At 41.9% G+C, this 26,498-nt stretch overlaps 1 protein-coding gene across 1 annotated transcript in view; it reads left to right on the forward strand.

Moving 5' to 3' along the window:
- The window catches only part of celsr2 (cadherin, EGF LAG seven-pass G-type receptor 2), a gene marked incomplete at both ends in the record, with an annotated part of 78,251 nt that overhangs the window by 17,802 nt on the left and 33,951 nt on the right, over window positions 1–26,498 (forward strand). Inside the window, 3 exon segments of the mRNA XM_080728157.1 lie at window positions 9,606–10,039; window positions 10,405–10,693; window positions 21,245–21,467. Of these exon segments, the coding sequence (XP_080584283.1) occupies window positions 9,606–10,039; window positions 10,405–10,693; window positions 21,245–21,467 (946 nt within the window).

Consider the following 26,498-nt stretch of genomic DNA (forward strand, 5'->3'; position numbering starts at 1 on the left):
TTTAATATGTTCTCAAGGGCCCCTTTTCCCTTTTGATCGTCGGGAATTCAAATTTATTTTTCTAATTAAAAAAGAACACCAAACAGGGCCAAACATGACTGGTTTAATGAACGAGAACTCAGATAAGCATGATCTAGTATAGTAAATAAGCGTTATTTTTTCTCACGATCCCTGATCATTACAGCTTACAGCCTTGATGAACAAGGGAGAAAAAATAAACATTCATCGTATGCTAAATCTCTGCTCTTTCATGCTTTATAACCCAAATCGACCCTCATTAACTTCTGTAGACGATTCATACTTCTTTTGATGGAGAGCTCATTGAGTTGCGGTCCAGCGTGCTAATTGGTCCAAAGCTAAACCTGTTGTCCTGAGTAAGAGGGGGTGGGGTCTTCTGCGACACACAGGTAGAACAGAACTCCTAGTAGTTCTCAAGCGTTTTATTTATTCATTATTGTTCAAAGACCCCCATAATTCAGAGAGTGTACAAATGTGGTCGCAGACAATAATACTTGATAGATTTACGCTGGTGAACATCTTGATCTGATCTATCTATCATAAGACATGGACATATTTTTATGTTATGACCTGTCAAAAATCTTCTAAATAAAAAAAGATGTGAACATAATACATGCATATATATATATATATATATATATATATATATGCACACACTTATATTGTATACAATCATGTTGTCACACTTGTGCTGGGGTACGTATACAAGATCACTTGTCTAAACGTGTACATGTTTAAACAAGTAGTGATCCTGTCGCACCGGTGTTTTCTTGTCTAAATTCAGGGAACAGAGAACTGTGCAGGGAGTGTTGACCAGCTTTATGGACTGCACAGCTTACCTCTCATCAAAGGTTCCAGTGTTGATGCGTCTCAGACCGCAGTGTGGTTTACTTCAATGGCGTAATGAATGGGAACTGCACGAGAGGCCGTAATCCTGTCAAGGTGACGGCAGAACAAAGCTGTTCTCTGACTCTGGCTGCTACACCAATGCTTCAGAAAGCACTGCACAACCCCAAGTCAAGTGTAATAAATTAGGCAGAGGGGGTCATCTAAGGGCAAGCAGAATCCCAGTAATTAATGTATGCAATTACCATGCTGTACCAAGGGCACAAGAAATTCACTTTAATTTAATCAAACTGTCGTATTGTCGTCCCCAGTGGGAGTGCGCTCCCAGGTCGAGCTGCGTGATTTGTTCTGATCATGGTGTGTGTGGACAGATGTGTTGTTCCTGCGTGAGTGAGAGGGACTCTAGCGTGGACTCAAACACTTGAGCGTTTGTCAGCAGCATGTAAACACGACAGCGACTGCCAGGGGAGTCTCACTAGTACAATTGTTTGTTTACCAGTTGCCATTATTGTGTAAACCTCCATTTGTAGACCTGACAGTGTGAGTGAGGGTTGTGGCCATTCTGGTTTTAACAGGCAACGGCTCATGTTTTATAATGATATCAATATCTCGATGTTAAGAAACGTTCAGCATACTTATTTTGATGTCACTTCATTAAAAAAACTTGCAGCAGTTTAGTGCAGAACTTTCCTGCACGGCTTGGCTTGCTGGACGAAAGCAGAAAGAATGCAAAGTCGACCAACAGGCCTTTTTCCCTCTGAAGTGATATTTAATTTATGACCTCTCCGCTGATGTTAGGAGATGGAACCCTGGCTTCACTACCCTTTGATCCAGTAGGTACTTAGTGCGTGCTGCACATACTGTATAGTTTTTGCTGTGTTGAACCGAGGCAAGGGCTTCTAAGCCATGTTCCATAATGCGTGGCAGCCTTATGCAACACACAACTGCCTTTGATGGAGCTTCTGTGCGCCCCATGTCGCACAACGAGTGTGCCGTGTTCATATTTAGCTTCTGTATGAGGTGTCATCATCATCATCATCATCATGAGTCTTGATATATGGCTGCTTGGGGATGATTCTTCTTGGTGGGGGCTGCTTGGGGATGATTATGATCTGTCTACCACCATGGTGATGAATGGTATTTTCATAGTCGTCTCTATAATGTCTGTTCCCTCGCCTCAAAAGACCAGAGGTCGTTTTCTTTGTCTCGTCTGTCTCATCCGCATGTTTTGGAATATACGCCTACGCCATGGAACTATGTTAGTATTTAAATAGTCAAGGTGTATTGATCATATAATTGAAACACAGATGTTTCCCGGTGTCTTTCTTATAATAATACAAATACTAATAATGATAGTAATACATTTATTATTTATGTGACACATAATAGTTAATGTCCTAGTTTTAATGACCTTTGTTTCATGTCGTCATCCAGTCTTATCTTTCTCCCCCCTGTTTTTCCTGTCACTGACTGTCCAGTGTACAGAAATCGATGAGGCACACATTCCATGCATGTAATTCTCTGAATAAAGCATGAAAGACTTGAATAATGCTGCTTAGCCTTGCCAGCTCACGGCTGCAGGCAAGGTCAGTCCGATGGATAGAGAGAGAGAGTGGTAGGAGGGCTGTTTGATGTCTGACGTCTCTTTCTCTGTCAGCCATGTGCCGTCCGACATGACTTTGTTGACAATTTTTCTGGCCTCAAATTCAGCATCATGCCCTAATGAGGCCGTAATGATAGGTAATGCTTCTACTACATGCATGCCTGTTTCAGCTAGGGATGGGACAATATGAACATTTCATATCACGATTATTGTGACAAAATAAATCGTGATTTTCGATATTATCGCGATAATCAAAATCCATTATTCTGGGGTGGAACATTTGCCAAAAAATAGCAGATCTACAAGCTCACAACGCGTCGCAACATGACGCATTGTGAGCTTGTAGATCGGCTATTTTTTGGCAACGACATTTGATAGGGTGAAAAAAAAGAATGTATATCAAGTACGTATATAGTCCCTTTTTTTACCAATTATAGAGGGTTTAAAATGGAACTGGATATGCAGCTCTGCAAATAAAAGGTGAATTGATCCCAGTGCATGACGTAGGATAATATCACGATAAGATAAATCTCCACAATACGATTATCGTGAGTGTTTTTTATTGCGATAAACGATAATATCGCGTATCATCCCATCCCTAGGCTCAGCCTCTCTTTCTTGTTTTCTGATATTGATTTAACTTTCTCATGTCATTGCCTCAGCATTTACATACAGAAACTTTATGTGACACCATGAGTTTTCTTCATTGTGTCCTTTTGTCACGTCCAACATACAGTATAGTGCATACGTCACCTTTTCAGTCAGCATTTACTGTACATACAGAATCTTCATGTCACTCCCTGTTCGATTTTTGCACTTAATCGTCCCCCCCCATTTTTTTTGTAGGATTCATAATTCATAAACACTTGATGGTTGAAACTGGATTTCATCAATATTTTACGGTTTAAAAGCTGAGTCGTAACCTTACCTTCTGGCTAATATTTTGCATTCTCTAAAAAGAAAGGGAAAAAACATACGGAGGATATGTTTATGCCTACGTAGGTACTTTAAATTTGTGTGCTGCAGTTCCTATACTAAGTTCTAGGATGATGACGAATAATATTTGACAGACCAGTGATCATCAGTGACTTCTCTAGAAATGATCACTGCAGACCTAAAGGGCCTGCTGTTTTGCCTGTAACCCTCAAAGATAAGCCTTACTCCTTTCCTTTTGGTATCCTGGCCTGTGTGAGTAATAAATGTCAGAATACGTTTCCTATTCAGACGAAGATGATTTCAGCTGCGGAAAAGGGACAAATTAAGTACAAATTTAAATCATTCAATAATTACCGGAGGCAACATCTGCTTTCCTTTAATTCAACTTAATTGTTATAAACGCTTATCTTTAATTTATTTTCTCCTATTTTCTGATTTCTTTCTCCCCCCAGCCCCCCCACCCAAAAAGAAGGTATTAGTATTTGTTGAAAACTGTGAAAAATGATGACTCATCACTAAAGCATCGTTTTGTGGGGCCATTTCTTGCCCAATGAAAGTTTTTTGTGCAAAACAAATGTTTGCAATGGATTCAGAATCATGACAAACCCCTAGTTAGACCCCTCACATCCTACTTAAAGCAGATTTGTTTTCTGGATATTTTCCTCCTGTATAGAAAGTCGATGGGAGCCCAACTTGATATGGATAATTCTATGGGTAAACATCAAAATAAAGTTTGGTACCCAAGGCTAAAATCCATCGTTAGGTCCTAAAGAAGCCTCAAAAAAAGTTTGGCGCTTTTATCCGCTTCGTTTCGATAATTTCGTTAAGCCAACCCACTATATCTGGCTGCTCTGCCAACGATGCCTGGCTCACCTACGGTCCTCACACACAATTCTGTCCTGGCACCTTCTACCAGTCCCAGTGTGAGTTTAATCCTCTCCTGGCACTACTTGTTAAGCTACAGAGCGTTTTTGGCACCCGGAGGCCCCAGAATGGGTCAAACAAGCCGGCTTAAAGGAGTGTCACACACTCCATCGCTGGCATGTTGTCTTGTGACCAAATAACCATCCTTCCTTTACTCTTTCTTTTTGCCCATCAATCCCCATACATAACACTATCCATTCCATTCCTAAAAGCGGAGGCTCCTTCCCCATGGAAGGGCTTGTTTGAAGGATAGCCTCATGGTTTTCCCTTTTTAGAGGAGATTCTCCCCGCACGCGATTTCCCAGCAGCATCTCACACTGAGCCCACTCAGCCCACTCAGCCCACAGCCCAATGCTTCTTGGATAAAAGAATGTGAATTGGCAGAGAGGACATGATTAAGGCGATGTCTGTCCTCATACATGGCCTAACCTTTAAGAGTCCCCGTTCTGTGAGCTGTTTTTTTGGGCCACTACTGCTGCTGCTGCTGCCACAAAGAATCTATGGTCATGTGACTTGCGTGAACTATATTAAGGGAAGTCTCAGCATAAAAAGAGTTGAATTTTGTTGCTTTGTGTGACTTTAAGGAATTGCTTAGGTAGGTGGGGGTGTAAATACTCAACTGAATCGATTTGGAATGTTAGAATTGATTATTATATATATATATATATATATATATATATATATATATATATATATATATATATATATATATACAGTATACACAACGGTATATATTTTGCCCAAAATAAATTTGGTCGTTTAAAAATGGTAAAAAAAACTGCTATAGTTTTTCTCATTGGTCTGTAGGGAGTTTAACTGCTTGGCTCCCATTAAACTGGGCTCTTGACATGTGACATGTAATATGATTAGGATATGTCAGACCAATAATTGGACACGGACAGATTTTAATTGCCCATACAGAGCTTGGTTTAGCATTGCATACGGCATAATTCATGTCAGTATATTATTACTATTTCTACCGTTTTTAATCTAGCTTGTCAAGTCTCAACATAATTTTATAGTTGCTCGTTGGCTTTACTAGATGTTCTAATTCCTAAATTCTTTATCCCACGATTTTGTAACCCGTTTTTCACTCAGTGCCAATCGCCTATAGCTGTAATCCTGGGCACTACTCTCCCTCTAGATGTTCATCATTGACGATGAAACTATGAACTATGAAATTAAATATTTTAACAAATAATCACACATAAGTAAACGACTGTAAAGCTATTTCTGTGTACACAGGTGTGTGTGTGCGTGTGAGTGTGTGTGAGCACGACGAAAACACGTGTCTGTGTTTTGTTTGTTTGTTTGCATTCATGTGTGAGTGAGAGGTGAAGCGACTCCCTCAGTCAGTTTGCCCTTTGATAGCCCTGTTTCCTCTGCCTAGGCTCTTACAGCGTTCTGGTGCTGGAGTGGCTTTGACTTGAGAGCAGCAGGATTAAAGCTGTGTCAGACATGGCTCTGCTCTGCTCTGCTCTTCTCTCTCTCTATCCCACCTCCTTTCCCCCTTTGGCACTCGGTGTTTAAACTTGCCCAGCGCCAGACAGAGATCCGGTAACTTTGGGCACTGCTGTTTGTTTGTGTGTGCAGGGGTTCTGTTCCACCAAGCAGGGCTTTACGGGTTCTGTTCTGTTCTGTTCTGTTCCCTGGCCTGCTTCCACAATCCACCCCGAACAAAGCATCCTATTGATTATCTTTGGGGTGGAGGTTGCGGTTGAGGCTTGTTTTCATGACAGGTTTGATTTGATTAGATGTGGGGTTTCTTTTTTGTGTGTGTTTGCCCTTCTGGCTTCAGCAGCAAAAGGAAGTCTGCAGGTCATCAGTGTTAATAGGCAGCAAGTAGACTGTCACTCTTTTGGACCTCACTCCTGTGACACACTAGTTTTGCCAAATGTGTCACAGAAAAATCTTTGGCATCTTGAGATATTTTTTGGGACACTAGAGCAGTGCTTCTCAACTTTTTTTCTTAATTTCAAGGACCCTCATAACAACCCCTGAGGGTCCCTGCCTGGACCCTCCCCCCCACCAATAGCCTGTTTTCACAGAGCCAAAGTGCAGGAAGTATAGTGGAAATGTTGATATTCACCTCACGCGAAAACGGCCACTGACAGACAGATGTTTATGGCAGATCTTTGTGCATTTGAAATGTTACGGCAAGCTACGAGAACTCCCTAGAGGCATGATCTGACCATTAGATCATCTTTAAACACATTATACAAACATATAAATCCCAAGATGACTCTGAAAGAAGCTGAATTCATAGGCTAGTGGTTTTTCAAATTCAGCCTTGAAGTGAAAAGGAAGCAAGGAAAATTGGTTTTGAATGACAATTTCCTTTTTAAATATTTAATCTACAGTAATTACTGTTTTGGAACAATTGACAAATATTGCGCTTCACTGGATGGAAAACGTTACAGGCATATCATGCTGAAAGACTTTTATAAGACATGCATAAGACTCTTGGCTGGAGCAGTTTGGAAAGTTGTAAACGACACAGATCTAACAATGATCTGTGCTTGTTAGCTACAAACAAAACTTTTCTTTCTGTTCCTTTTTTATTTAAATGAGGCAGTCTGAGTCTGAGTCTTCATTATAATTTTACTCTTCAGTAAGCAATCGTCTGAGTGCTCCAGGAAAAAAGACTTGGCTGATATTTGCTGATAAGCAGTTTTTCCTTGTATTGCCTTGATTTATAATGCATGCAAGCAGGAGAGAGTATGGGCTTAACAAAGTCATTGCTCCATGAAATTATAGGCATTGTATAACTGATGACTGAGATATGCTTTGTCATCAAGGTAATGACAATGTAGATATACTCTATATAATAATACAAATGTATCAAATCAAAATAGACAATTAAAAAGATGTGTAGGCCTATTTAGTGGGAAAACGTAATTTCACTTCACTTCCCGGGGTTTCCGGATAAGGCAAGAATGTCTGTGAAGGGCGTGAAATTACTGTTTGGAAACTCGCAGTGTAGCCTATTGGTGCTTTCTCTGAGTCTTGGCATTTGGTGGTTAGCCTGTCTTGGCTTGTAACAACAAACTTGGGAAAATAAACTTCCCATTGTTTGGGGGGTTTATATGCAAACCCAAGTGTTTGACATTGAGCAAACAGTATGTTTTTGTAGCTGTTTTAACTGGTTTTGCACAGGGGCGTCATTAGGGGTCCCAGGAGATGGCAATTGCCACCCCATAGCATTCACATACAACCTAAAATAATGTTTTCCGCATGTTTTGCCAACCGTTTAGCAGATGAATCTGATTTTAGATCAGTTGATTAGTAGTGCACCTGAGGCTGAGCTCTAAAATATCGTACATTTATTTTTCTGTCTAAATGTTCGTATATTTGTTCCTGTAAGTTTAGGTTCCATTAGACTTATTGCAAAGCATCGGGGTGCAAAGCAGCATGTGTGTTCATTCATGCATAGCAATTTCCCATCATTGTCTAATAATAACCAGTGTTGTCTTGTACACAACGCACCATACGCTGCCTGTCGCTTGAGTGAATGTTCTTCTGGTGTTTAATACGTGTTTAATGCTGTGCAACAACATTGTACAATTTCATTGCAAATAGTAGGCTAGCTCCCAGCACAAGCTTTTTTATGTAGGCTCAGATTTATGCCTTTACTTTGTATTGTGTGTGTGTGTGTGTGTGTGTGTGTGTGTGTGTGTGTGTGTGTGTGTGTGTGTGTGTGTGTGCGCGCGCGCGCGCATGTTCGTGTGTCTGTGGCCCTATGACTGTCAATCACAAGTCTATTCTACTAGTCTGGGATCACTTCACTTTTCGGGTTTGTAACCGGTCTGGAGCGGAAACCACAAAACGTCATGTTGTAGTACTCAAGGACTACAATTTGGCCGGAACTATCCACCGGAAACAGTTTTAACCCAAAATAATTCCCCTGCGCTCAAGGACATACTTTTATGGCCTACCTAATAAACTCCTCGATGCGGAGTAGTTTTGCTTTTGAAAAATTAGTTTGGTATATGCATGTTTTAGTCCAACTTTTAGCGACCGGCAAAACCACACTAGGCTACTCGAGCATTTTAATAGGGATTGGGGAAACAAACGGTGGGAACCAAATCAAAGCGACGCCGCTTCTTCTAGTGGTTTCCGCGCTTTAGGCGGAAACCAAGCGGTCTGTTGTGAACGAACACCAGGCTCTCTCCCGGGAGAAAGCCTGGTAGGCGAGGTTACTATTCTACAGTAACCGTTGTTCAGTAATGTAAGCTTATTGCACATGGAATGTTAGAACATCTATTGAAATATATCAGGGTATCTTGGTGGTATTGGCTTGTACCAATGTTGAAGTTAGTTTGAAAAATATGATGATTTTATTGACACTTGTTGTCTTGTCTGCAACCAAAATGCATAGGCGTACCGGTATGTCCCTGTTTTTGGCACCCTGTGGTTGTTTCTGAGATGACCCCCTTTGATTTTAGATTAGATCTCAAATCTGACCTTGTCTTCGTAACAACCTATTGTTTTGCATAATACGGGTTCATAAAATAACATGCGAGTGTGTGTGTGTGTGTGTGTGTGTGTGTGTGTGTGTGTGTGTGTGTGGTGATACATTGGAAGCGATGATGTCACAGTAACAAAAGCAGTAACTGCTACTGCAGAGAATCTGTGACCTTGATTTTCATAATGGTCTCATGTATAAATGAGCTCAAGGGAAAGGTTGAATTTATTATCTTTTCCTAATATCAAACATTCATAGATACCTTGAACCTTCATACACGTATGTTCAATGTTCATAGAGGATTTGTCCGATTTAAGAGCTAGAACATATTACTTACAAGGTTTTATTTTAAAATGATAACATTGAAGTTCATCATCTGAAAACCCTAGGTACACATTATTGTGTATCATTATTTTATGCTTTAACTATTGAAAAATAGCAGATATACAAGCTCACAGCGCGGCACCGAGTGCCGCGCTGCAAGCTTGTAGATCTGCTATTTTTGAAAAATCTTGAAAATTAGAATTTTGACCCGATTCTATAAGTGTCTTTTGAATCCTTCTAATATCTAGTTCCAGGGACCACCCAGAAGCAAAATTTGAGTTACAAACGTTCGCGTTGAAAATACATATATACAAAGATTTGCACACATTTTCACGAAAAATAGCAGATATACAAGCTCACAGCGCGGCACCGAGTGCCGCGCTGTGAGCTTGTATATCTGCTATTTTTCAGTGGTTAAAGCATTCAATAATCCTAGGCCTAAATGGTATTAAACTCATGTTTTCCTGTTCCTTCCTTGCTTCCGCTCAGATGGAGTCCACTCGGTGTCGGCCCAGTGTCTCCTCCAGGTGACCATCATCACGGACGAGATGCTGTCCAACAGCATAACGCTGCGTCTGGCCAACACCTCCCAGGAGCACTTCCTGTCCCTGCTGCTCGCCCAGTTCCTGGACGGCGTGGCGTGCGTCCTCTCCGCCGCCCGCGAGGACGTGGTGGTGTTCAACGTTCAGGACGACACCGACGTCAGCGCGCGCATCCTCAACGTCAGCCTGTCCGTGGCCGTGCCCACCGCCGGAGACGCCGCCCAGCGGCCCGGGGGCGCTGGGCGAGGGGGAGCGGGCGAGGGCCGGACCGGGAGAGGGGTGGAGGGCGGCGCCACGGAGGCAGAGTTCTTCGGCTCGGAGGAGCTCCAGGAGAGGCTGTATCTGAACCGCAGCCTGCTGGCGCGCATCTCCTCCCAGCAGGTATGCACTATTAAGTAGTATTTAAGTATTATTATTACTTGTGTTATGACGAGATAACGGTGAGACACATTGTAGCATGGCTGTTATGGACACTTTGGCTGGCTATAAGTAGTACTTTAAGTATTACTATTTGTGTTATAACGATGAGACACATTGACTGCTCTGGACACTTTATATTTTTTGGTTTCTTAGCTTCAGACTGCTCTGTATTGTTGATGCTTCTATGTTTTGCTTTGTTTTTACACAACAGTACTTTTTCTTTCTTTTCATACTTCCCTTTAACTTTGTAGCCGTAACTGCTGTGCCGCATCTGGGCGACTGATTTTCCCTCTTGGGATAATAAAAGTTTCTATATATCTATCTAGGTGCTGCCCTTCGACGACAACATCTGTCTTCGCGAGCCCTGCGAGAACTACATGAAGTGCGTGTCCGTACTCAAGTTCGACAGCCTGGCGCCGTTCGTCTCGTCCGACACCATCCTGTTCCGACCCATCCACCCCATCGCCGGGCTGCGCTGCCGCTGCCCCACCGGCTTCACAGGGGACTACTGTGAGACGGAGATCGACCTGTGCTACTCCAAGCCCTGCGGAGCTCATGGCGTGTGCCGCAGCAGGGAGGGAGGCTACACGTGCGAGTGCTTCGACGACTACACAGGTGAGAGAACCCTCGATTGGGTTTAAAGCCTTAACTGGTGGTTTTTACGGTCAGTGTGTGTGATCTCATGGTTGCTTGACCGATTTCAGAATCCATGGGACAGTTCACAGAGGAGATTGTGTGCACGGTTTGTGCCTGTGTTTAGGCCAAGTGCTGGATATCAAAGGAGAAGGTAAAACACCCATACGGTGGTTTAAAGCTCCCAAAACATATTATTATTAATTGTGCAACGTTTCGACCATACTATACGTCTTCATCATTCAGTGTGCGGTTGTTTTACCATCTCCCAGAATCCATGGGACGCCATTGAAAAGATAAAATGGTTGAACCCAATAAGATGTAGAAAATAGCAGAATAGCTCAGAGGTGGGTTTGCTTGACCTGGGCCCCATGGGATCTTGACCGCCTACATCCGATCCGTTCGCCGCCACCGCTCAGGTCTTTTATTGAATGCGTCCATTTATAGACCGTAAAGGATTTGACACAGTGATGACCCCAGCTGTGCACTGTGCAGACATATGCAGAGTGATGAGTTATTGATTTTATAGACTCACACATTAAGTCAGTCTCTAAACTGTAAACACTTTGCTCAACTAGAGTCAGCGGATGGAATCTCTGTAACGGTGCATTCATAATGGGACAGTGACATGATTGGCTTCTAAAGCAGTAGGTGTAGGTCTTTTTAGCAGCTGTACTCACCACCATTCTAGTAATCACCTTGCATGTAGAAGACTGTCCCCATGGGGTAGGGATAGAGATCTCAATCGTCTGGCATCACAAGACTATTGATTTTATAATCCCGGTTCCAGTCAGCCATAGCGGGGTTAAACAAAAAAACATGCCTGTAAATGTTTCCTACACATGCATTCACCTCAATAATATCAGTTAGCAACGTGATAACGTGTTACCTACTGACCCCTTCCATTGATACCGGAAGCAACAATAATAAGCTTATCTTTAATGTATTCATAATTCTTTTAAACAAATAGCCTATTGTATTTACATGGTTACCAATGCATCTGAAAGCTTCAAATAGCTCTATTTGCAACTGTCAAGTTATTATTCTGTAATCTTTCTACAGATTGCACGCATACATATTTACCTAACCTCCCTAGAAAACAGATTTAAGAGTGATGCGTCTCAGAGCAAAGGGCTGATTGGTCATTGCAGCGTGATAAATAATGTGCTGTAGCAGTGTTCCTTCCTGCAGCCTCTTTCCTAAAGCCAGACCCCTGCAGAGGGAGCAGTGGCTTTTGTAGTGCGTGTCAGCCTGGATAAGACAAAACCAATAGCAATTTATCTGTCCAGAGGAGAATCTCTGAGAGCAATAAGGAAATTATTAATTATGGATGGATACAGATGGAGAGAGTTGTTGTAACCGCCACAATGCACAACGAACGCACGCACGCACGCAAGCACGCACAAACGCATGCACTCCACCACAGTAAAAGCAAACTTTCCATAGATAAAAAAAGGTACCAAACCGAAAAAAGACACAGATATACTACAGATTAGACAGATAAAAGGTTGATGTTGCCGGAGAATGTTCTGAGGCTCCATATTTAGAAAATAACAAGGCACTGCTGTGATGTGATGTGATGTATTGCTGAGGCAAAACTGCTATGGTAGTTAATAGGCTTTGTTAACTGAGAGTGGTTTAGCTGGGTATGTCGTGTGACCTTATGGTCTACAAATTATGCACTTAAGACGCCTCAAGGCATTGAAGATTGTCTACTTTCACTCTGGTTGTGGTTGAGGGAAAGGGGAGTGGAGAAGGGAGAGGGAATTTTTATATGCTAATATGTGCGAATATCAGAGTATTTCCCCCCGTTCTTTGTTCAGGGGTTATTTAGGTCAAACTCAGATTTCCTTCCTTCTTTTTCAAGTCGTTCTTTCTCATTAGACTCGTTAGTCTGCTTTGAAGCTGGTGTAGGGGTTTTATTGCATACTATTCCATATCTAGTTTTGTAATTAGTTTGAATGCGATCTTGTTAAGTAGCAGCACACTGCTACATTATAATATGTAGCCATTTAGCGCCAACTTCACTGTGTAGTGTGTACTCAGTGTTAGCCACTTAAGCAGTGAAAATAGCCAAACTACAAGCTCACAATGCATTGCATCACAACAAGCTTGTAATTTGTCAATTTTGGCAAATTTTGAATAGATTCCCAAAATATCCAAAATAGGGACACCCGGTTGAAAGTGGATAAACTGTGCAATTGCGGTCAGGGCACCTAGGCTCATAAATAGCCTGACAGCGCACCGCGGGTTTGAGTCCCGTTTTCGACAGTCTTTGCTGCATATCTCTCCACATCTCTCTCTCCTGTTTCCTGTCCATCTCGATTACAAACTATAAATAAAGGCAGAAAAATGAAAACGGGAAAGTAGTCGCACACTCGTAACTTAAGTGATGAACAGTTGAATGAATGGATCTATCCTGATACCAGACTCATAGCTTCTGTTCTGGTCTAGGACCATATAGCTTTTTTAAAAGAGGTGATATGTGTTACTGTATGTTACTGGATGAATGATCAACTCAACTAACCCTACTTTAAGAAGGTAGGTACGTACATAAGTTATTGGGATGGTCTCGGGACGTCTTATCAAATGTGGTTTCCATTATATCTCGTCAATTTCTTGACTTAAATATTTTTTTCCCCGAATTAATATTATGCCCAAATGTTTTGTATGTGGGACGGTGGGACCTGCACTAAGGGGGAAAAAGAAAACATCTAATGTAACTTGTAAAATGTGTTTATAACACACCCAGCAGAACAATGAATCTGGAAATCTGCAAAACACCCTTCATATCAACATAAGCTCCTTTCAGGCCACGGCTTGGCAGTTTCTCACTTCTGCTGCTTGTAATAAATAAATACAGCTTGCTGGTTCTGGTGACACCTGACCTGACTATCAGAACCAGGCTCAGTGTTTCCTAACCTCTGGGCTGGGCCCCCCTTGAAATAAGCCCCCCGTAAATAAGTAAGTAGTACCCTTGTGGCCCATAGGTCAGAAGCCTATCTCCTGTTTCTGCAGCGTAAGGTGGCTTGATGTACAAGTACATCCTCCAGCCATGATGGAGAAGTACTGCAGCGGTGGGAAACTTTGATGATGGAGAGGAGAGGGCCACTATATTTCCACACTCACTCCAGAGGGCCACGTTGCATATACTGTCGGCCAGTCTCCGTATTTTAACTTTTATTTCTGTAAATCAATGCCCTACTTCGTCATTCTATGTCACACATAAGTATCAAAAATAGCTGATCTACAAGCTCAAGATGCATTTGGAGGTAGTCCAATACTTGTAGCACAAAATCATAAATTGCATCTTCAGATAATTATATTGTAAAAAAAAAAAAGATAGCAAAACTAGCAGATCTACAATCTCACTATGCATCTCATCACGGTACGTTGTGATCTTGTAGAGCTGCTTTTTTCCCCACCATTCGTTACATTTAAGCACATAGGGCTTAAATGGTTATTATGTCTGAAAAACTACAAGCGTGTGCGCGCACGTGTAGGGGGGTCTCAGCTTTTGCCAGATATAAGAAGGGGAGAGGGGGTTTCCAAAGAAAAACGGTTGGGAACCGCTTTCATAGAGCATTCCATTATAGAGCATTCCTTCCAATATGGCTTGCCAAGGAAATTAATCTGCCAATGCCCTGTCCTATAAGAATACAGACAGAGATACATTTTCTTCTAAATTGTGACACACATAAGTAAATTAGAGATCTCCGTTTTATCAAACATGGGCATGAACAAATAATTGGGCGAACATGATGATGCTACTGTATAGAACAAACAGGTTGATAATGATGTTGCAGCAAGTAGTTTATTTCTAAACAAAAATTCAACATTTTAGAGAATTTAGAGAATTACAAACAAAGATAATCCCTCTCAATCATCATCACTTATGACCTTAGGAAAGTGTGTGGCACAGTGGCCTTGTCTGCAGAGACCTTTCCCTGAGCCAGTGTTTTCTTATTTGATTTGTTCTGGCTGTTTCTGTCCATCAACCTTGGTGCAGTAGATGTGTGCGCTGTTGGTGTCCTTGAGCCGGAGAAGAGGAGCCAAGTCTTCCAATGTTGTGTTTATAAACCGCAACCCACAAATCCTACTTCAGCAAAAAAAATTATCAGAAATTCCTTGACTTAATACTTCAGTCAAGAAGCAGATTTATGTAGATTGTGTTCAGAATGGTCTTGGCTCCACACAAATACAGGAGAATTATCTTAATCGTCATCCATTAGATTGGACACAGATGTCATTATTTTTCTTATTTTCAATAGCCTATGCTGTGACTACCAAAGATAATTAATTTAGTCAGTCACACACACGTTTTTTGTTTCTTTAATTGATGATTTAGGACGTCTCGTCTCAATTATCCTGTCTGCTTCTTTCCATTTGTTTCCGACAAGGTCATTCAGTCAGGTTGAAAACAGGCGCTTTTATTTGATGGATTTTCCCCTGTAATCTACATCTCCCACTGTTCTGCCTCAGTGAGCGTTGAATTCACCGTTCCCCCCACTGTGCTCAGTGCCTAAGTATGTTGGTCTCTATTACTCGGTGCGTGAGTGTGAGTGTGAGTGTGTGTGTGTGTGTGTGTGTGTGTGTGTGTGTGTGTGTGTGTGTGTGTGTGTGTGTGTGTGTGTGTGTGTGTGTGCGCTCGCACGTGAGCCCATGTGTGACTGTGCGTATGTTAAATTGCTCACTCCATGTGGGAGGGTAGGTAAGTAAGTGCTGAATAGTTGTGATCATATGTTCATAGGATGTTGTGCAGTGAATGTGTGTGTGTGCCTGTGTGCTGCGTGCGCGCGTGTGCGTGTGTGTGTGTGTGTGTGTGTGTGTGTGTGTGTGTGTGTGTGTGTGTGTGTGTGTGTGTGTGTGCATGTATGTGATACAGAACTGTTGGCCCGTGGGCGTTGCCAGATGGCGGTCGGCTAGAAAAGCGAGGAGAAATCCATCAGAGAACAAGCAATGTTCATCATAAGGACATACAGACAGTACATGGTGAATGATCAAACAGTCTGAGTCAGACAGTCACTCTGCACATCGACGACCCAGACTGAATAACCCGTCTCTAACCTACATTTTGGTCTTATATATATATATATATACCCTAGCTGTTTTTCTCAACATATCCCCAAGGCTCGTAGATGGAATTATTCTGACTGTTGACTGTTATCATATTATTGCATATGCCCCTAGCAATATTTCATCAGCATATACGTTACCGCCAACCTTCTTCGCGGCCGTGTCTTAATGGCCTCTGGTTATGTATTATTAAGTAAAAGAAATTTCACAAATGCACTTTTAGCTTACTCTAGGAATTTATATCATTGTGTTATGGAATGGCAGTGTGCATGTGCACCACCACACCTCTATAAAAACTGAACTAAACAGCAACTGTAAGCTTACACACTTTAACCTCTTAATCCACTATATGTACAGTATATGGTAATAGTCGATCTACAACACTCGCAACATGTTTCATAGTGGCATGTTGTGAGCAATGCATGTGGAGTGGCTATTTTCGCTGTTTTCAAAAATGTATTCTTGTATCTTGTATCTTGTATTCTTGTATTTGTTTTACTGAGAATAAGGTTAGAAATAGGTAGGGTTGGGCAGTGTTTTACTGAGATTACGTTTGGGAATAGGGTTAGGTTTTGTCACCGTTTTACTGAGGTTAAGGTTATAAGAATACGGATAGGTTTAACCGTTTAGGTATAATTTACGGAGTTTAAGGTTAGGAATAAGGTTAGGTTTAGGCATAGTTTACAGAGGTTACATTTAAGAATACCAGGAATCCGAGCCCGCCAGATTTGAGCCGGGGCCAACTGTGTTTTGGGGGCGAGTGTTTTGGTATTCAAATGTAGAATGCCATCACCTTTCTATGTGAGTGAGCACATCAGAGATCAGACCTGGTCAGCTGGGTTGCGTACCCAGATGGTGTCCTGTACAGTACGTCTCCTGTCCTCACATTTCACTAGCAGAAAAGGTGCTGGGTTTAGGAAAAGCCCTGTCTGTCAGTTATAGTGCGAGTGCAACCCACCCACGTCTCGGGTTCCCGGAGCTCAGTGTAGGTTGTCACGTTGCCCTCAGGGGTTTCTGCCACTAACTACACTGTGGAGACTGAGAGGAGAGGATGCTCTTCCTGTTACTTAGCAGCCCAGAAACATGTGCTTCTCCAAGGTCCACTGTGGGGTGAATTGCACACAGTGCAGACACAACACAGTCATACCGATCGTCGGTGATAATCTTTAGGCCTTAATCGCATCTTCAATGTGACAGGGATTCTTTTGTCGATACAGAGCCACAGTGTCGTCTGAGGCAATCATGTTTGACCGAGTGTTGGGGCGTTGCGTCCGGTTGGTGGCGTGTGATTAGTTTGGGTGTGCTTGATTTTCCCTCATTGAAACATTACATTTTAAAACCGACTTTTTATTTGTCTCAAATTGTTAATTTCATTTGAAAAGAGGCAGTTTATATGCTGTTAATACTGAAATATTTTACCCATGCAGTAGAGCTTTTTATCCAGCAATAAATAATTGCCTCATTTTGAAATGAAATTCTCAATCAGTTCCCTCATCAATTATTTATTTTCTGGGGAGCGAATTTACTCGATTCGATGGCGCAATATATGGAATATATATATATAAGTAAATCAATACCTCTAGTCTAGGACCTTACGAAACCGTAGAGGTCATGCCGGTCCAAAAGCCAGTGTGTGATCTCTTGAAAGATCCCTGTACATTTTGCTAGCCTTAATGATTAATGCTGACAATAAACAGTGTGGCGGCTGGGAGGGACAGACTTGGAAGGGCTTGCAAGTAGAGCAGAGGAAATGCTGCTTCAATAATTGATGGGGCGTTCAGTGGAGGTTGTGTCTATACGCTGACGTGCGCTCCTCCTCCCCACCTTACAGTGCTGCTCACCTAGCAACCCGCCGGAGACGGTGTTGCCAGATTTTGCGAGAGAACTAAGCAACAAGGTCCATGCAAACAAGCACTTTTAAACCTATGATCTACAACGTGTGATCTTGATGCGAGGCGACGGGTTGTGAGCTTGTAGATCTGCTATTTTCAAAAGGTTATTGAAAAAAAAGGGACAAAATTTTTAATATTTTTTGAAACATTTTACACAAATCTGTCACAGGGGTCCCTGGCACAAAATAATATCAGATGGGGGTGTCCATGGACAAATACATATTAATTTGGGGTTGTCCTTGACATGAAAATGGTGGAGAACTACTGGTTTAAACACCATGTAGGAAACATGCCCAAATAAGCAACTGCCACTTTAGAAACAAGCCCAAAAAAACCCTGCAACTACCAATATTTCAAGCAACTTGACCGAAAAACAAAGCCCAAAGCCACTTATAATAAGCGGACAAGGCAACAGTGCCCCAGAGCTGCTTTTCCACAGCCATACACCTGTGACAGGAGCGGCTCTTCTCTCCTCTCCCAGAGGAATCTCCAACTGAGGAAAACACACACAGACAGTGGCTCTCCTCCCAGTTTACCGTCAAGACAACAGTGCTTTGTGAGGGTGTCAACAGGGAGCAGACCAGATACTTAACTTCTGTTTAGGTTTCTATGCATTCTTTCCAAACTAGAATCCTGCTGCCTTCCATACAATACAGTTAGTTTAATTGTATGCATATTCCAGAGTAACAACACAGGTCATTTGAATTGGGTCATTTTTATTTTACTGATGGGTTACACTTTCATAAACATTTTAGTCATTGTATTTTGAATACATTTCTCTTTAGTTTTTGTATATTTTAGTCACCTGAAATGTTTTAGTGTTAGTCTAGTTTTAGTCATTCTCTCAAGACAGAGTCTGATAGCTTACGCTTCTGAAGAGGGACTAAATATCAAAACAAATGTATTTTGACAGGCCCTGATGGTGTTGTAATGCCTGATTTTACACTTGGTTACATGCTGAAAATAGACAATCTACAAGCGTGTAATTTATACGGGGGCACTAAAACAAAAAATCTTTTTTGTATATTCAGCTGTTCATCTTTTTCATTTTGATAGGACCAGGAATAGTTTTTTTTGCCTATCCACCTGTAGTGCCTCTCCTTTAATTAGACAGATTAAGCTTGTTGCTGAGAGCAAGAGGCTGAATTATTAACCAGAAAGCTACAAGGTTGTTTGGCCGACTGGAAGTTATTGCTTGTAAATGCTTGGTAAGATTTGGGAAGACACCACTACTAACACATTGTCATGATTTGCTGGAGTACTGCGGAAGATTAGAAGCCGCATTTTTTGGGTTTGTAGCCATCAAAATCAAATTTATATTCGCAAATCAATACATTTCCAGTTTTATAATGAGCCTCATCCGCAGCGTCCTTGGGACTTCATTTGAATGAATGGGGCGATAGCCCCACAACGATAATTAATAAACTGTATTTTCCGTCGACATTGGGATAGTGATTAATCGTACTGGCGTTAACAAGAGGCATGTTTGTCAATGGTCAACTCGAATGGTCAACTTTTCAGCTTGTGACTCAAAAGAGAAATTAAACATTCGCCCAGGACCCAAACTAGTGAAAATAGCAGATCTAGAAGATCACAATGCGGCACGAAGCGATCCTTTGTGAGATGGTAGATCGGCTATTTTCACTACTTCTTAAACATTTGTTTTCTAATTTATGGAATTTCTTTGATTTTTCTTTGATTTCTTCATGAATTTACTGGAAGAATAGGCTTCATTTACAGTCTGTATAGAAACCAATGGCGTGGCTTTGTCCATTTATCTTTTACAGTCTATGATAAAGACGCGTCTTTGTCTGCACCCTATGTGTGCCAGTCAGTACTCAGTACTACTACACGGTACTGCGGAAGTGTTCCACACTGCTGCCGCTGACTGAGGGCTTTGACACAGATTCTCCAGTTCATGCATGGAAGCATCCAGTAGTCTCTCTCTCGACCTCGCAGCAACTGTGCCAGCCTCCTCCCATCTCTCCCATCCCATCCGGAGACGGGAGACAAATGGCACATGTGGGGATGTGGGCTACGGGAACGAGGAGTATGGCAATCCAGTCCGCTCCACTCACTGTGACACAGTTTCCCCTCTTCTCTCACACTAAAGCCCTTTGCACACAGGACAGTTGCGTTTTCTTCGTTTGCGGCATGAATAAAAGGCATTGGATTTGGTGTGCAAGGCTGTGCGGAATCGGTGCTGCGGATCCAAAAAGGAGTCATAAAAGGAGTGATGAGTTTTTTACCGCATGCGACAAGACGCACGAATCGAACTGGGTTCGATCGAGAAAAAAACGCACGGCGGCAGCCACTCGTCGCACGGCTAATTCGGAGCCGGTGTGCATGAGGTCATAGAGAATCATTGTTTTCTTTTCAAAAAATTATATTGTCCGTTTTATCCGTGCGGTTAAACGCGCCTGTGTGCAAAGGGCTTTAGACTGCCTCATTTATGCCACTACTGTATTGCGTACCATTACTATGCTACTGTATTCTAAACCACTGGTTCCCAAACAGTGGGCCGGGGCCCATCTGTGGGTCACGGACCAATTTCTATAGGTCACGACTCGACTTAAAATCGCATTTTCTTTTCCTACAAAGAATTTATAATATATATATATATAATTATATATATTCAAATAGGATTTCCTCTCCCCAAAAAATCCCCATTTTATTTTTAGAAATAAAAAGGATATTTGAGAATTTTATACGTTTTCAAACAAAGAAACAAACACATCTTTCCACGAATAAAATATAATAATAATTAACAAGACGCGTTGAGAGCTTGTAGATCGGCTATTTTCACTAGTTTGGGTCCCAGGCGAATGTGTAATTTCTCTTTTGGGTCACAGGCTAAAAGGTTTGGGAACCACTGTTCTAAAACATTATACCTAAACAACTGTATCCTAATTCTAACATCTCTCTACTGTATTCTATAAAACTACTGCTGAATTCCATACCACTACATCTCGTATACTATAAAACGACTGCTAGTGTATTCTATACCAGTACTACTGTATTTTCTCTCCTCCCCTCAAATCGGATTCTGTCACTGTCAGCCTGATTGGACCTTAAGTAGGGCTGGTTTTCGCACGCTATTTTCGCACGCCACCATTGTGCAATGAAGCATAATACAGGGCATAACTTGTTCATTATTAGACCAATCGATTTAAAGTAGATTATTGAAAAAATGGATTTAAAGTTTTTTGTGTGTCGACTCATTGATATATCAGAAATAGAAAATGTCATAAGGTGTTTCCCGGGGCTCTGTACTCGCTGTGTCGGATGGCTGCAATTTAGGTAGTGAATAAAGTCATAAGGTGCATAAGAGGCGCTCGGTACTTGCTGCGTTGGATGGCTGCAGTCAGTGTAGTGAATAAAGACAGCATTCCATGTGACTAACTGTAAGAGAGAGCGATGGCCGTGTGCCGTGGCGTCCCTCAGGATGCAGCCGCATTGACAGCTGTAGCAAAACCCTATTTGTCACAGACACACAGTATTAATCCCCCATCCATCGTTGTCTACCCCTTTCTCTCTCTCTCAATCTCTCTTACTATTGCGTCAGGTGAGCGCTGCGAGCTGTCGTCCCGTTCGGGCCGCTGCGCCCCGGGCGTCTGCAGGAACGGAGGCACGTGTGTCAACCTGCTGGTGGGCGGGTTCCGGTGCGAGTGCCCGCCGGGCGGCTACGAGAAGCCTTACTGCGAGATGACCACCCGCAACTTTCCTCCGCAGTCCTTCTTGACCTTCAAGGGCCTTCGCCAGCGCTTCCACTTCACCCTCTCCCTCACGTGAGTACCGTAACCCCCCCCCCCCCTCCCCCTCCCCCCATTCGTGGTTTCAACCAGTACCCCCTCATTCACTCCCACTCATGCTACAGCGTTCCCCTCCACATTCCGTGAGGTACTCTTGTCCAATCGTCCGCCCCCGACATCCCACGTTTGCCTGCATTGCTCAGCAGCGTTTAAGCATGGCTTTGCCTAAACGCCCCCCCAAACCCTCTGCCCCTCCACACTTTATGTAACCGTAGTGGTGTTTTATAACAATAATGGAATCACTTAACGGGCCACTTTTATAGAGGAGGGCCACTGGCACGGGGAGAGTGTTATCTGTGTTTAGGAATATACAGAGTACCAGTGTGGAAAAAGATATTCAGAAACTCAGTGCGCTGCAAAGTGCATGTGGTGTGAAAAGCTTTAAGGAAGATGAATGGTCATCCCCGATGTCCACGCCGGAAGACTGTGTTTTTTGGAGGTGGGCCCTTGTGTAACCAAGAACATTAATCCCAGATGCAAGACTGCGGTCCTATTTACAGTCAATGCCAGTGGTCACTCTATGTGAGCTATGAGAGCTATGAGAGAGTCAGCCAGCGCTTGGCCTACTTCCACATTGTCCCACTCATCAAGGTGAAGCTGATATACGCTGCCTGCCTTTTGGCTGTTTGTCTGTGTGGGCACATGCGGTTACAGTCATCATTCCTCCTAACAAGGATGTTCTGTACTTGTGTATGATATTTTTTTCTTTTATATATATATATATATATATATATATATATATATATATATATATATATAGAGAGAGAGAGAGAGAGAGAGATAGATAGATAGATAGATAGATAGATACTGTATACACGCGTACAGTAAAAGAGCCTTTAGTGACATTGCTTTGCCAGTTGTTGGTGGTTGATGTGTTTGGGGGGAGGGGAGGCGGTTGGTGCTCTGGAATAAACAGATGACCTGTGAATACTGAACGCAGGCAAACACAGCAGGAACTCCGTGTTAATGAGAATTCTGTCGTGAGCTGAAGGAAAACTCGCCATGCGATGAAATATAAGCAACAATGGGGAGCACTTAATTCCTGTTTGATATCCATCATAACAAAGCCGTCACCTCTGGGAGGGTATCAGAGGAAATGTGTCCCGGCGTACTGCTATGCTTATTGAGATACTTGTCACTTTAGACATGTCTGCTCAGGGGGTTGACGCTGATAATGGGTGTTGGTGAAAGCGATATGCCTTTTGTTGAGTTTTATGGATTTGGGCTTTCTCTGTGTGCAGGCTCTCAGGTGGCAGTGTGTAATTGATGAAGAACCGCTCGGACCAGTTTGTTTTCTGTTTTGTTTTGTTTCTCAAAAGCCTTGTCTACATTTCACTGACTGCTCAGAGAGAGAGAGAGAGAGATGTGAAGGCAGTCGGTGCTCAGTAAAAAGCTGCTGATGTCTGGGGGGCTTTGAGGCAAGGTGAGCTCAATGTGTAGTGTAGCCCCCGTCACCTGAGATGGCATTGATCAGGTTTCGGGCCATAAAGAGCAAGCTAAGACATAGATCCTGTTTACTGTAAACCTGAACAGACAGTGCTTGTTCTGGGATTTGTTAACTGCAGTGTTAATTTCGTTGACTAAGACTAAGACTAAAGACTAAGATTTTGATATTTAGTCGTCTAAGACTTTTAGACTAAACAATTTCAGAAGACTAAGACTAAATCAGAATTTGCTGTGGCCCAGGAAAAAAGCTGGCACACTGGTCGAGGTTTGAAGGAAAAGTGTACAAAAATAAACCTTGAAGAATGACATCACAACATTACTGGTGTGATCTTCTTAAGATTTTTTTTTTTTTTTAAAGAAGGGGGAAAAAAAGGATTTGGGGTAATATAGTACATTGATGATATTAATGTTCATTTCAACCCTATCTGAATATATCTATTATCTATTATGCATTAATAAATAATGAATAAGTAATACATAAATAAAGATAGCAGATGATCATACATTAAAATAAATCTAATAACTGCTCATTATCTAATAAAGAATCCTGAACTGCATAGTTACCAAAAACCTTTTTTATTTTTTCCGTTAGACAAGACCTTCCATGCCAGTATTGTGGTGCAGTGCAACACTGCAGGATGCAAGTTGACTCAGGAATTACCTTGATGATGCTGTGCACTGATTATTTTTCTTTCCTTTCTCTCTCTCGTTAGCTATCAAAGCATTTTTATGATCAGCCTACAGCCACATTGCTTTCAGTCATAGGAGTTCTTTTCACCACTGTATACGTCTTATGTGTTGTTGCATCATGTCGCGTGCCATGACACGGTTTCTACATAATGGTGGACTGGTTGTTATTTCTACTGACGGCTGCCTAATGTGACATGTAATGATGCCAATGGAGTCCGTATTTAGTTCCGGCTGATTACTCTTATAGTTCAGAGGGCTCGGGGGGCAAAGGCGGATAAGCCTTTTAAATCAATACGTCAGATACTTGAAGGCTAAAGCCTCATTCGTACTATAGGAAAATAGCTGATAATTAAGCTAAAAACGCAGCATGATTCCTCAGGCTTAGGTTCTTGGTTTACTTATAATCCTAGATTACTATTTCTATGCAATTCATGTATTACCTTGTGCTGTCCTTGCTCGCTCTGGATTAAGGGCTTCTGCCAAATGCCTAAATTGTAAATCGTAATACTGAGAAGGTGATATTATCTTTTCTTTTGATTGAATGCCTTGTGGCTTTGTTAGTGGTTTGTCTGTGATATTATGCATCACTGTGACCCCTTTGCTCTCCTCTGAACCAGTGGTGTAAAGTACAATTACTTATGTACTGTCTTTAAGTACAATGTTGAGGTATTTGAACTTTACTTGAGTATTTCCAATTTCCAATACTTTTACTTCTACTCCATTACATCTCAGAGGCAAATATTGTACTTTTTACTCCACTACAATTATTTGAACACTTCAGTTACTAGTTACTTTCTAGATTTTGATTATTATTTCAAAACATACGTACATTGACCACTTAGGACTAATTCGGCCTAATCTACTATTTTCAAAAGATGTTTATAGCCTACATTTGAAAACATGAAATGGGACATTCTGCATAACGAGTACTTTCACTTTTGGTACTTTTAGTACATTTTGATGCCAATACTTTTGTACTTTTACTCAAGTAAATTTTGAATTCCAGGCTTGTAACAGAAGAGTATTTATATGGTATTGATACTTTTACTTAAGAAGAAAATGTGATTATTTTTTCCACCACTGCTCTGAACTGAATGATTCTAATGTTTGCCAGTGAGCTAGTGAGCAGTGTCATGTCCCATGGCCATACACTCCTAGATTAGGAATACTGCACAAACAGCAGTACACACAAGATACCCCCACCCCCACAGGATAGCGGGGAGAAAAACACTCGATATTCAGTGGGAGCGTCTCCCAAGATGTGTTGTTGTGGGAATTACAGCCTCTTTCCTGAAAACAAATTATTCCACTGCAGCTGTCCGACAATGATGATGTTTACATGCCGAGCCACGACTCAATTATAATCAACCCGATCTTGGTGAAAAGTGGTTGAAATGTGCATTTTGATTAATAATAACCGAGCAAAACCACACTATAGTTTTTTCAGATTGGGATCTGAACGTGTTGATTGCTCGTATCGAGTTGAGGTTTTTTCTCTGGATCGGAGGTCAGCCTGTTTGGAATAAGAGTAAATTAGACCTATTACTGGATTATTGTATCACATGTCAGTGAATCAATTGACTGTCTGAACAGGCCTGGCAGCAAGTAAGAAATGCCAGTATAAACCACAGGAATGTCAGGTTTGTCAGTTCTCAGAGAGGACTCTCTCTTGCTGGTTTCTTCTTCGCTGTGTGGTCCCCAGGCAGATGGATCAGGGTAAATCCTATTGGCAATGGTCATGTATACATATAATATTATATACTTTATATAACGGAGTTTCAGATATCCTTTATAGACTGTTTTTTTTTTTAACCCATTTAAAACCGGGAAAGCATCTGTGTCACTTTAGATTTTAAAGACTTTAACCATTATTTTATACACAAATAGCAGATATACAAGCTCATAGTGTGTCACTTCGTGCCATGCTATGAGCTTGTAGATTTTAAAAGGTGTGCAAATCTTTGAATATATATATATTTTTTTAAAGGGACCATGTCTTAACTAAAATCTTTGCTTCTGGGGGTCCCTTTTGAGATGGGGGTCCACGGCCAAATACGCATTATTTTTGGGGTCCTTGACATGAAAAGGTTTGAGAAACATTGATATAGAAACATACGTTTTTCAGAAAACTGTGGTCTAACTGTGAACTTGAAGCCCAGGAGAAGGCCAGAGCAAGGCAGAGTGATCCGTTGTTAGGAAGGTGCAGAGATGCAATGTTGTGTTCAAATGTTACAATCAGAGCATTAGTATGAAAACAGGCTGCGTGTCATGCATGCCCACTCTTCAGTCTCAGCTTCAATGCAAACACAAAGGTGAAATTCAGGTGGTGTTTTGTTTTCCTCAGTTACAAGAAAACTACATGCATTTTGAAGCTACACCTTAGTTGGTTCCTGGTCTATGTTTAATGCATCTGCTTGCTTCCAGCTACTTCCAGTCTTGGCTTCCCTGCACCCCCCTCTAGCATTGACATTGCCCCAGTTTTTCTGTCTCTATGAAGTATTTCTTTTATTTTTTTCATCTCACACTGTAGTACCTTTTCAATCATGGCATGGCGTTTCTGTGTTTCCGTAGTGTGCATTTAGCCATGATTACACTGCATGTGTGTGTGTGTGTGTGTGTGTGTGTGTGTGTGTGTGTGTGTGTGTGTGTGTGTGTGTGTGTGTGTGTGTGTGTGTGTGTGTGTGTGTGTGTGTGTGTGTGTGTGCGCGCGCGTGTATGTGCGCTGGTGCGTGTGTGAGTGCGTGCAAGGCTTCCGTTGGTCTCAGTCTGTCTCGTGGTTAACCCGGGTAGCTGTTCAGTGATCTGTGTAAAATGTTAGCATTGTTAAAGTCTTGCCCTCTTTTCCTCCATGGCAAATCACATGGCACACTG

This window comes from Nannobrachium achirus, assembly GCF_963921795.1.
Source record: "Nannobrachium achirus genome assembly, chromosome: 6".
Lineage (NCBI taxonomy): Eukaryota > Metazoa > Chordata > Actinopteri > Myctophiformes > Myctophidae > Nannobrachium > Nannobrachium achirus.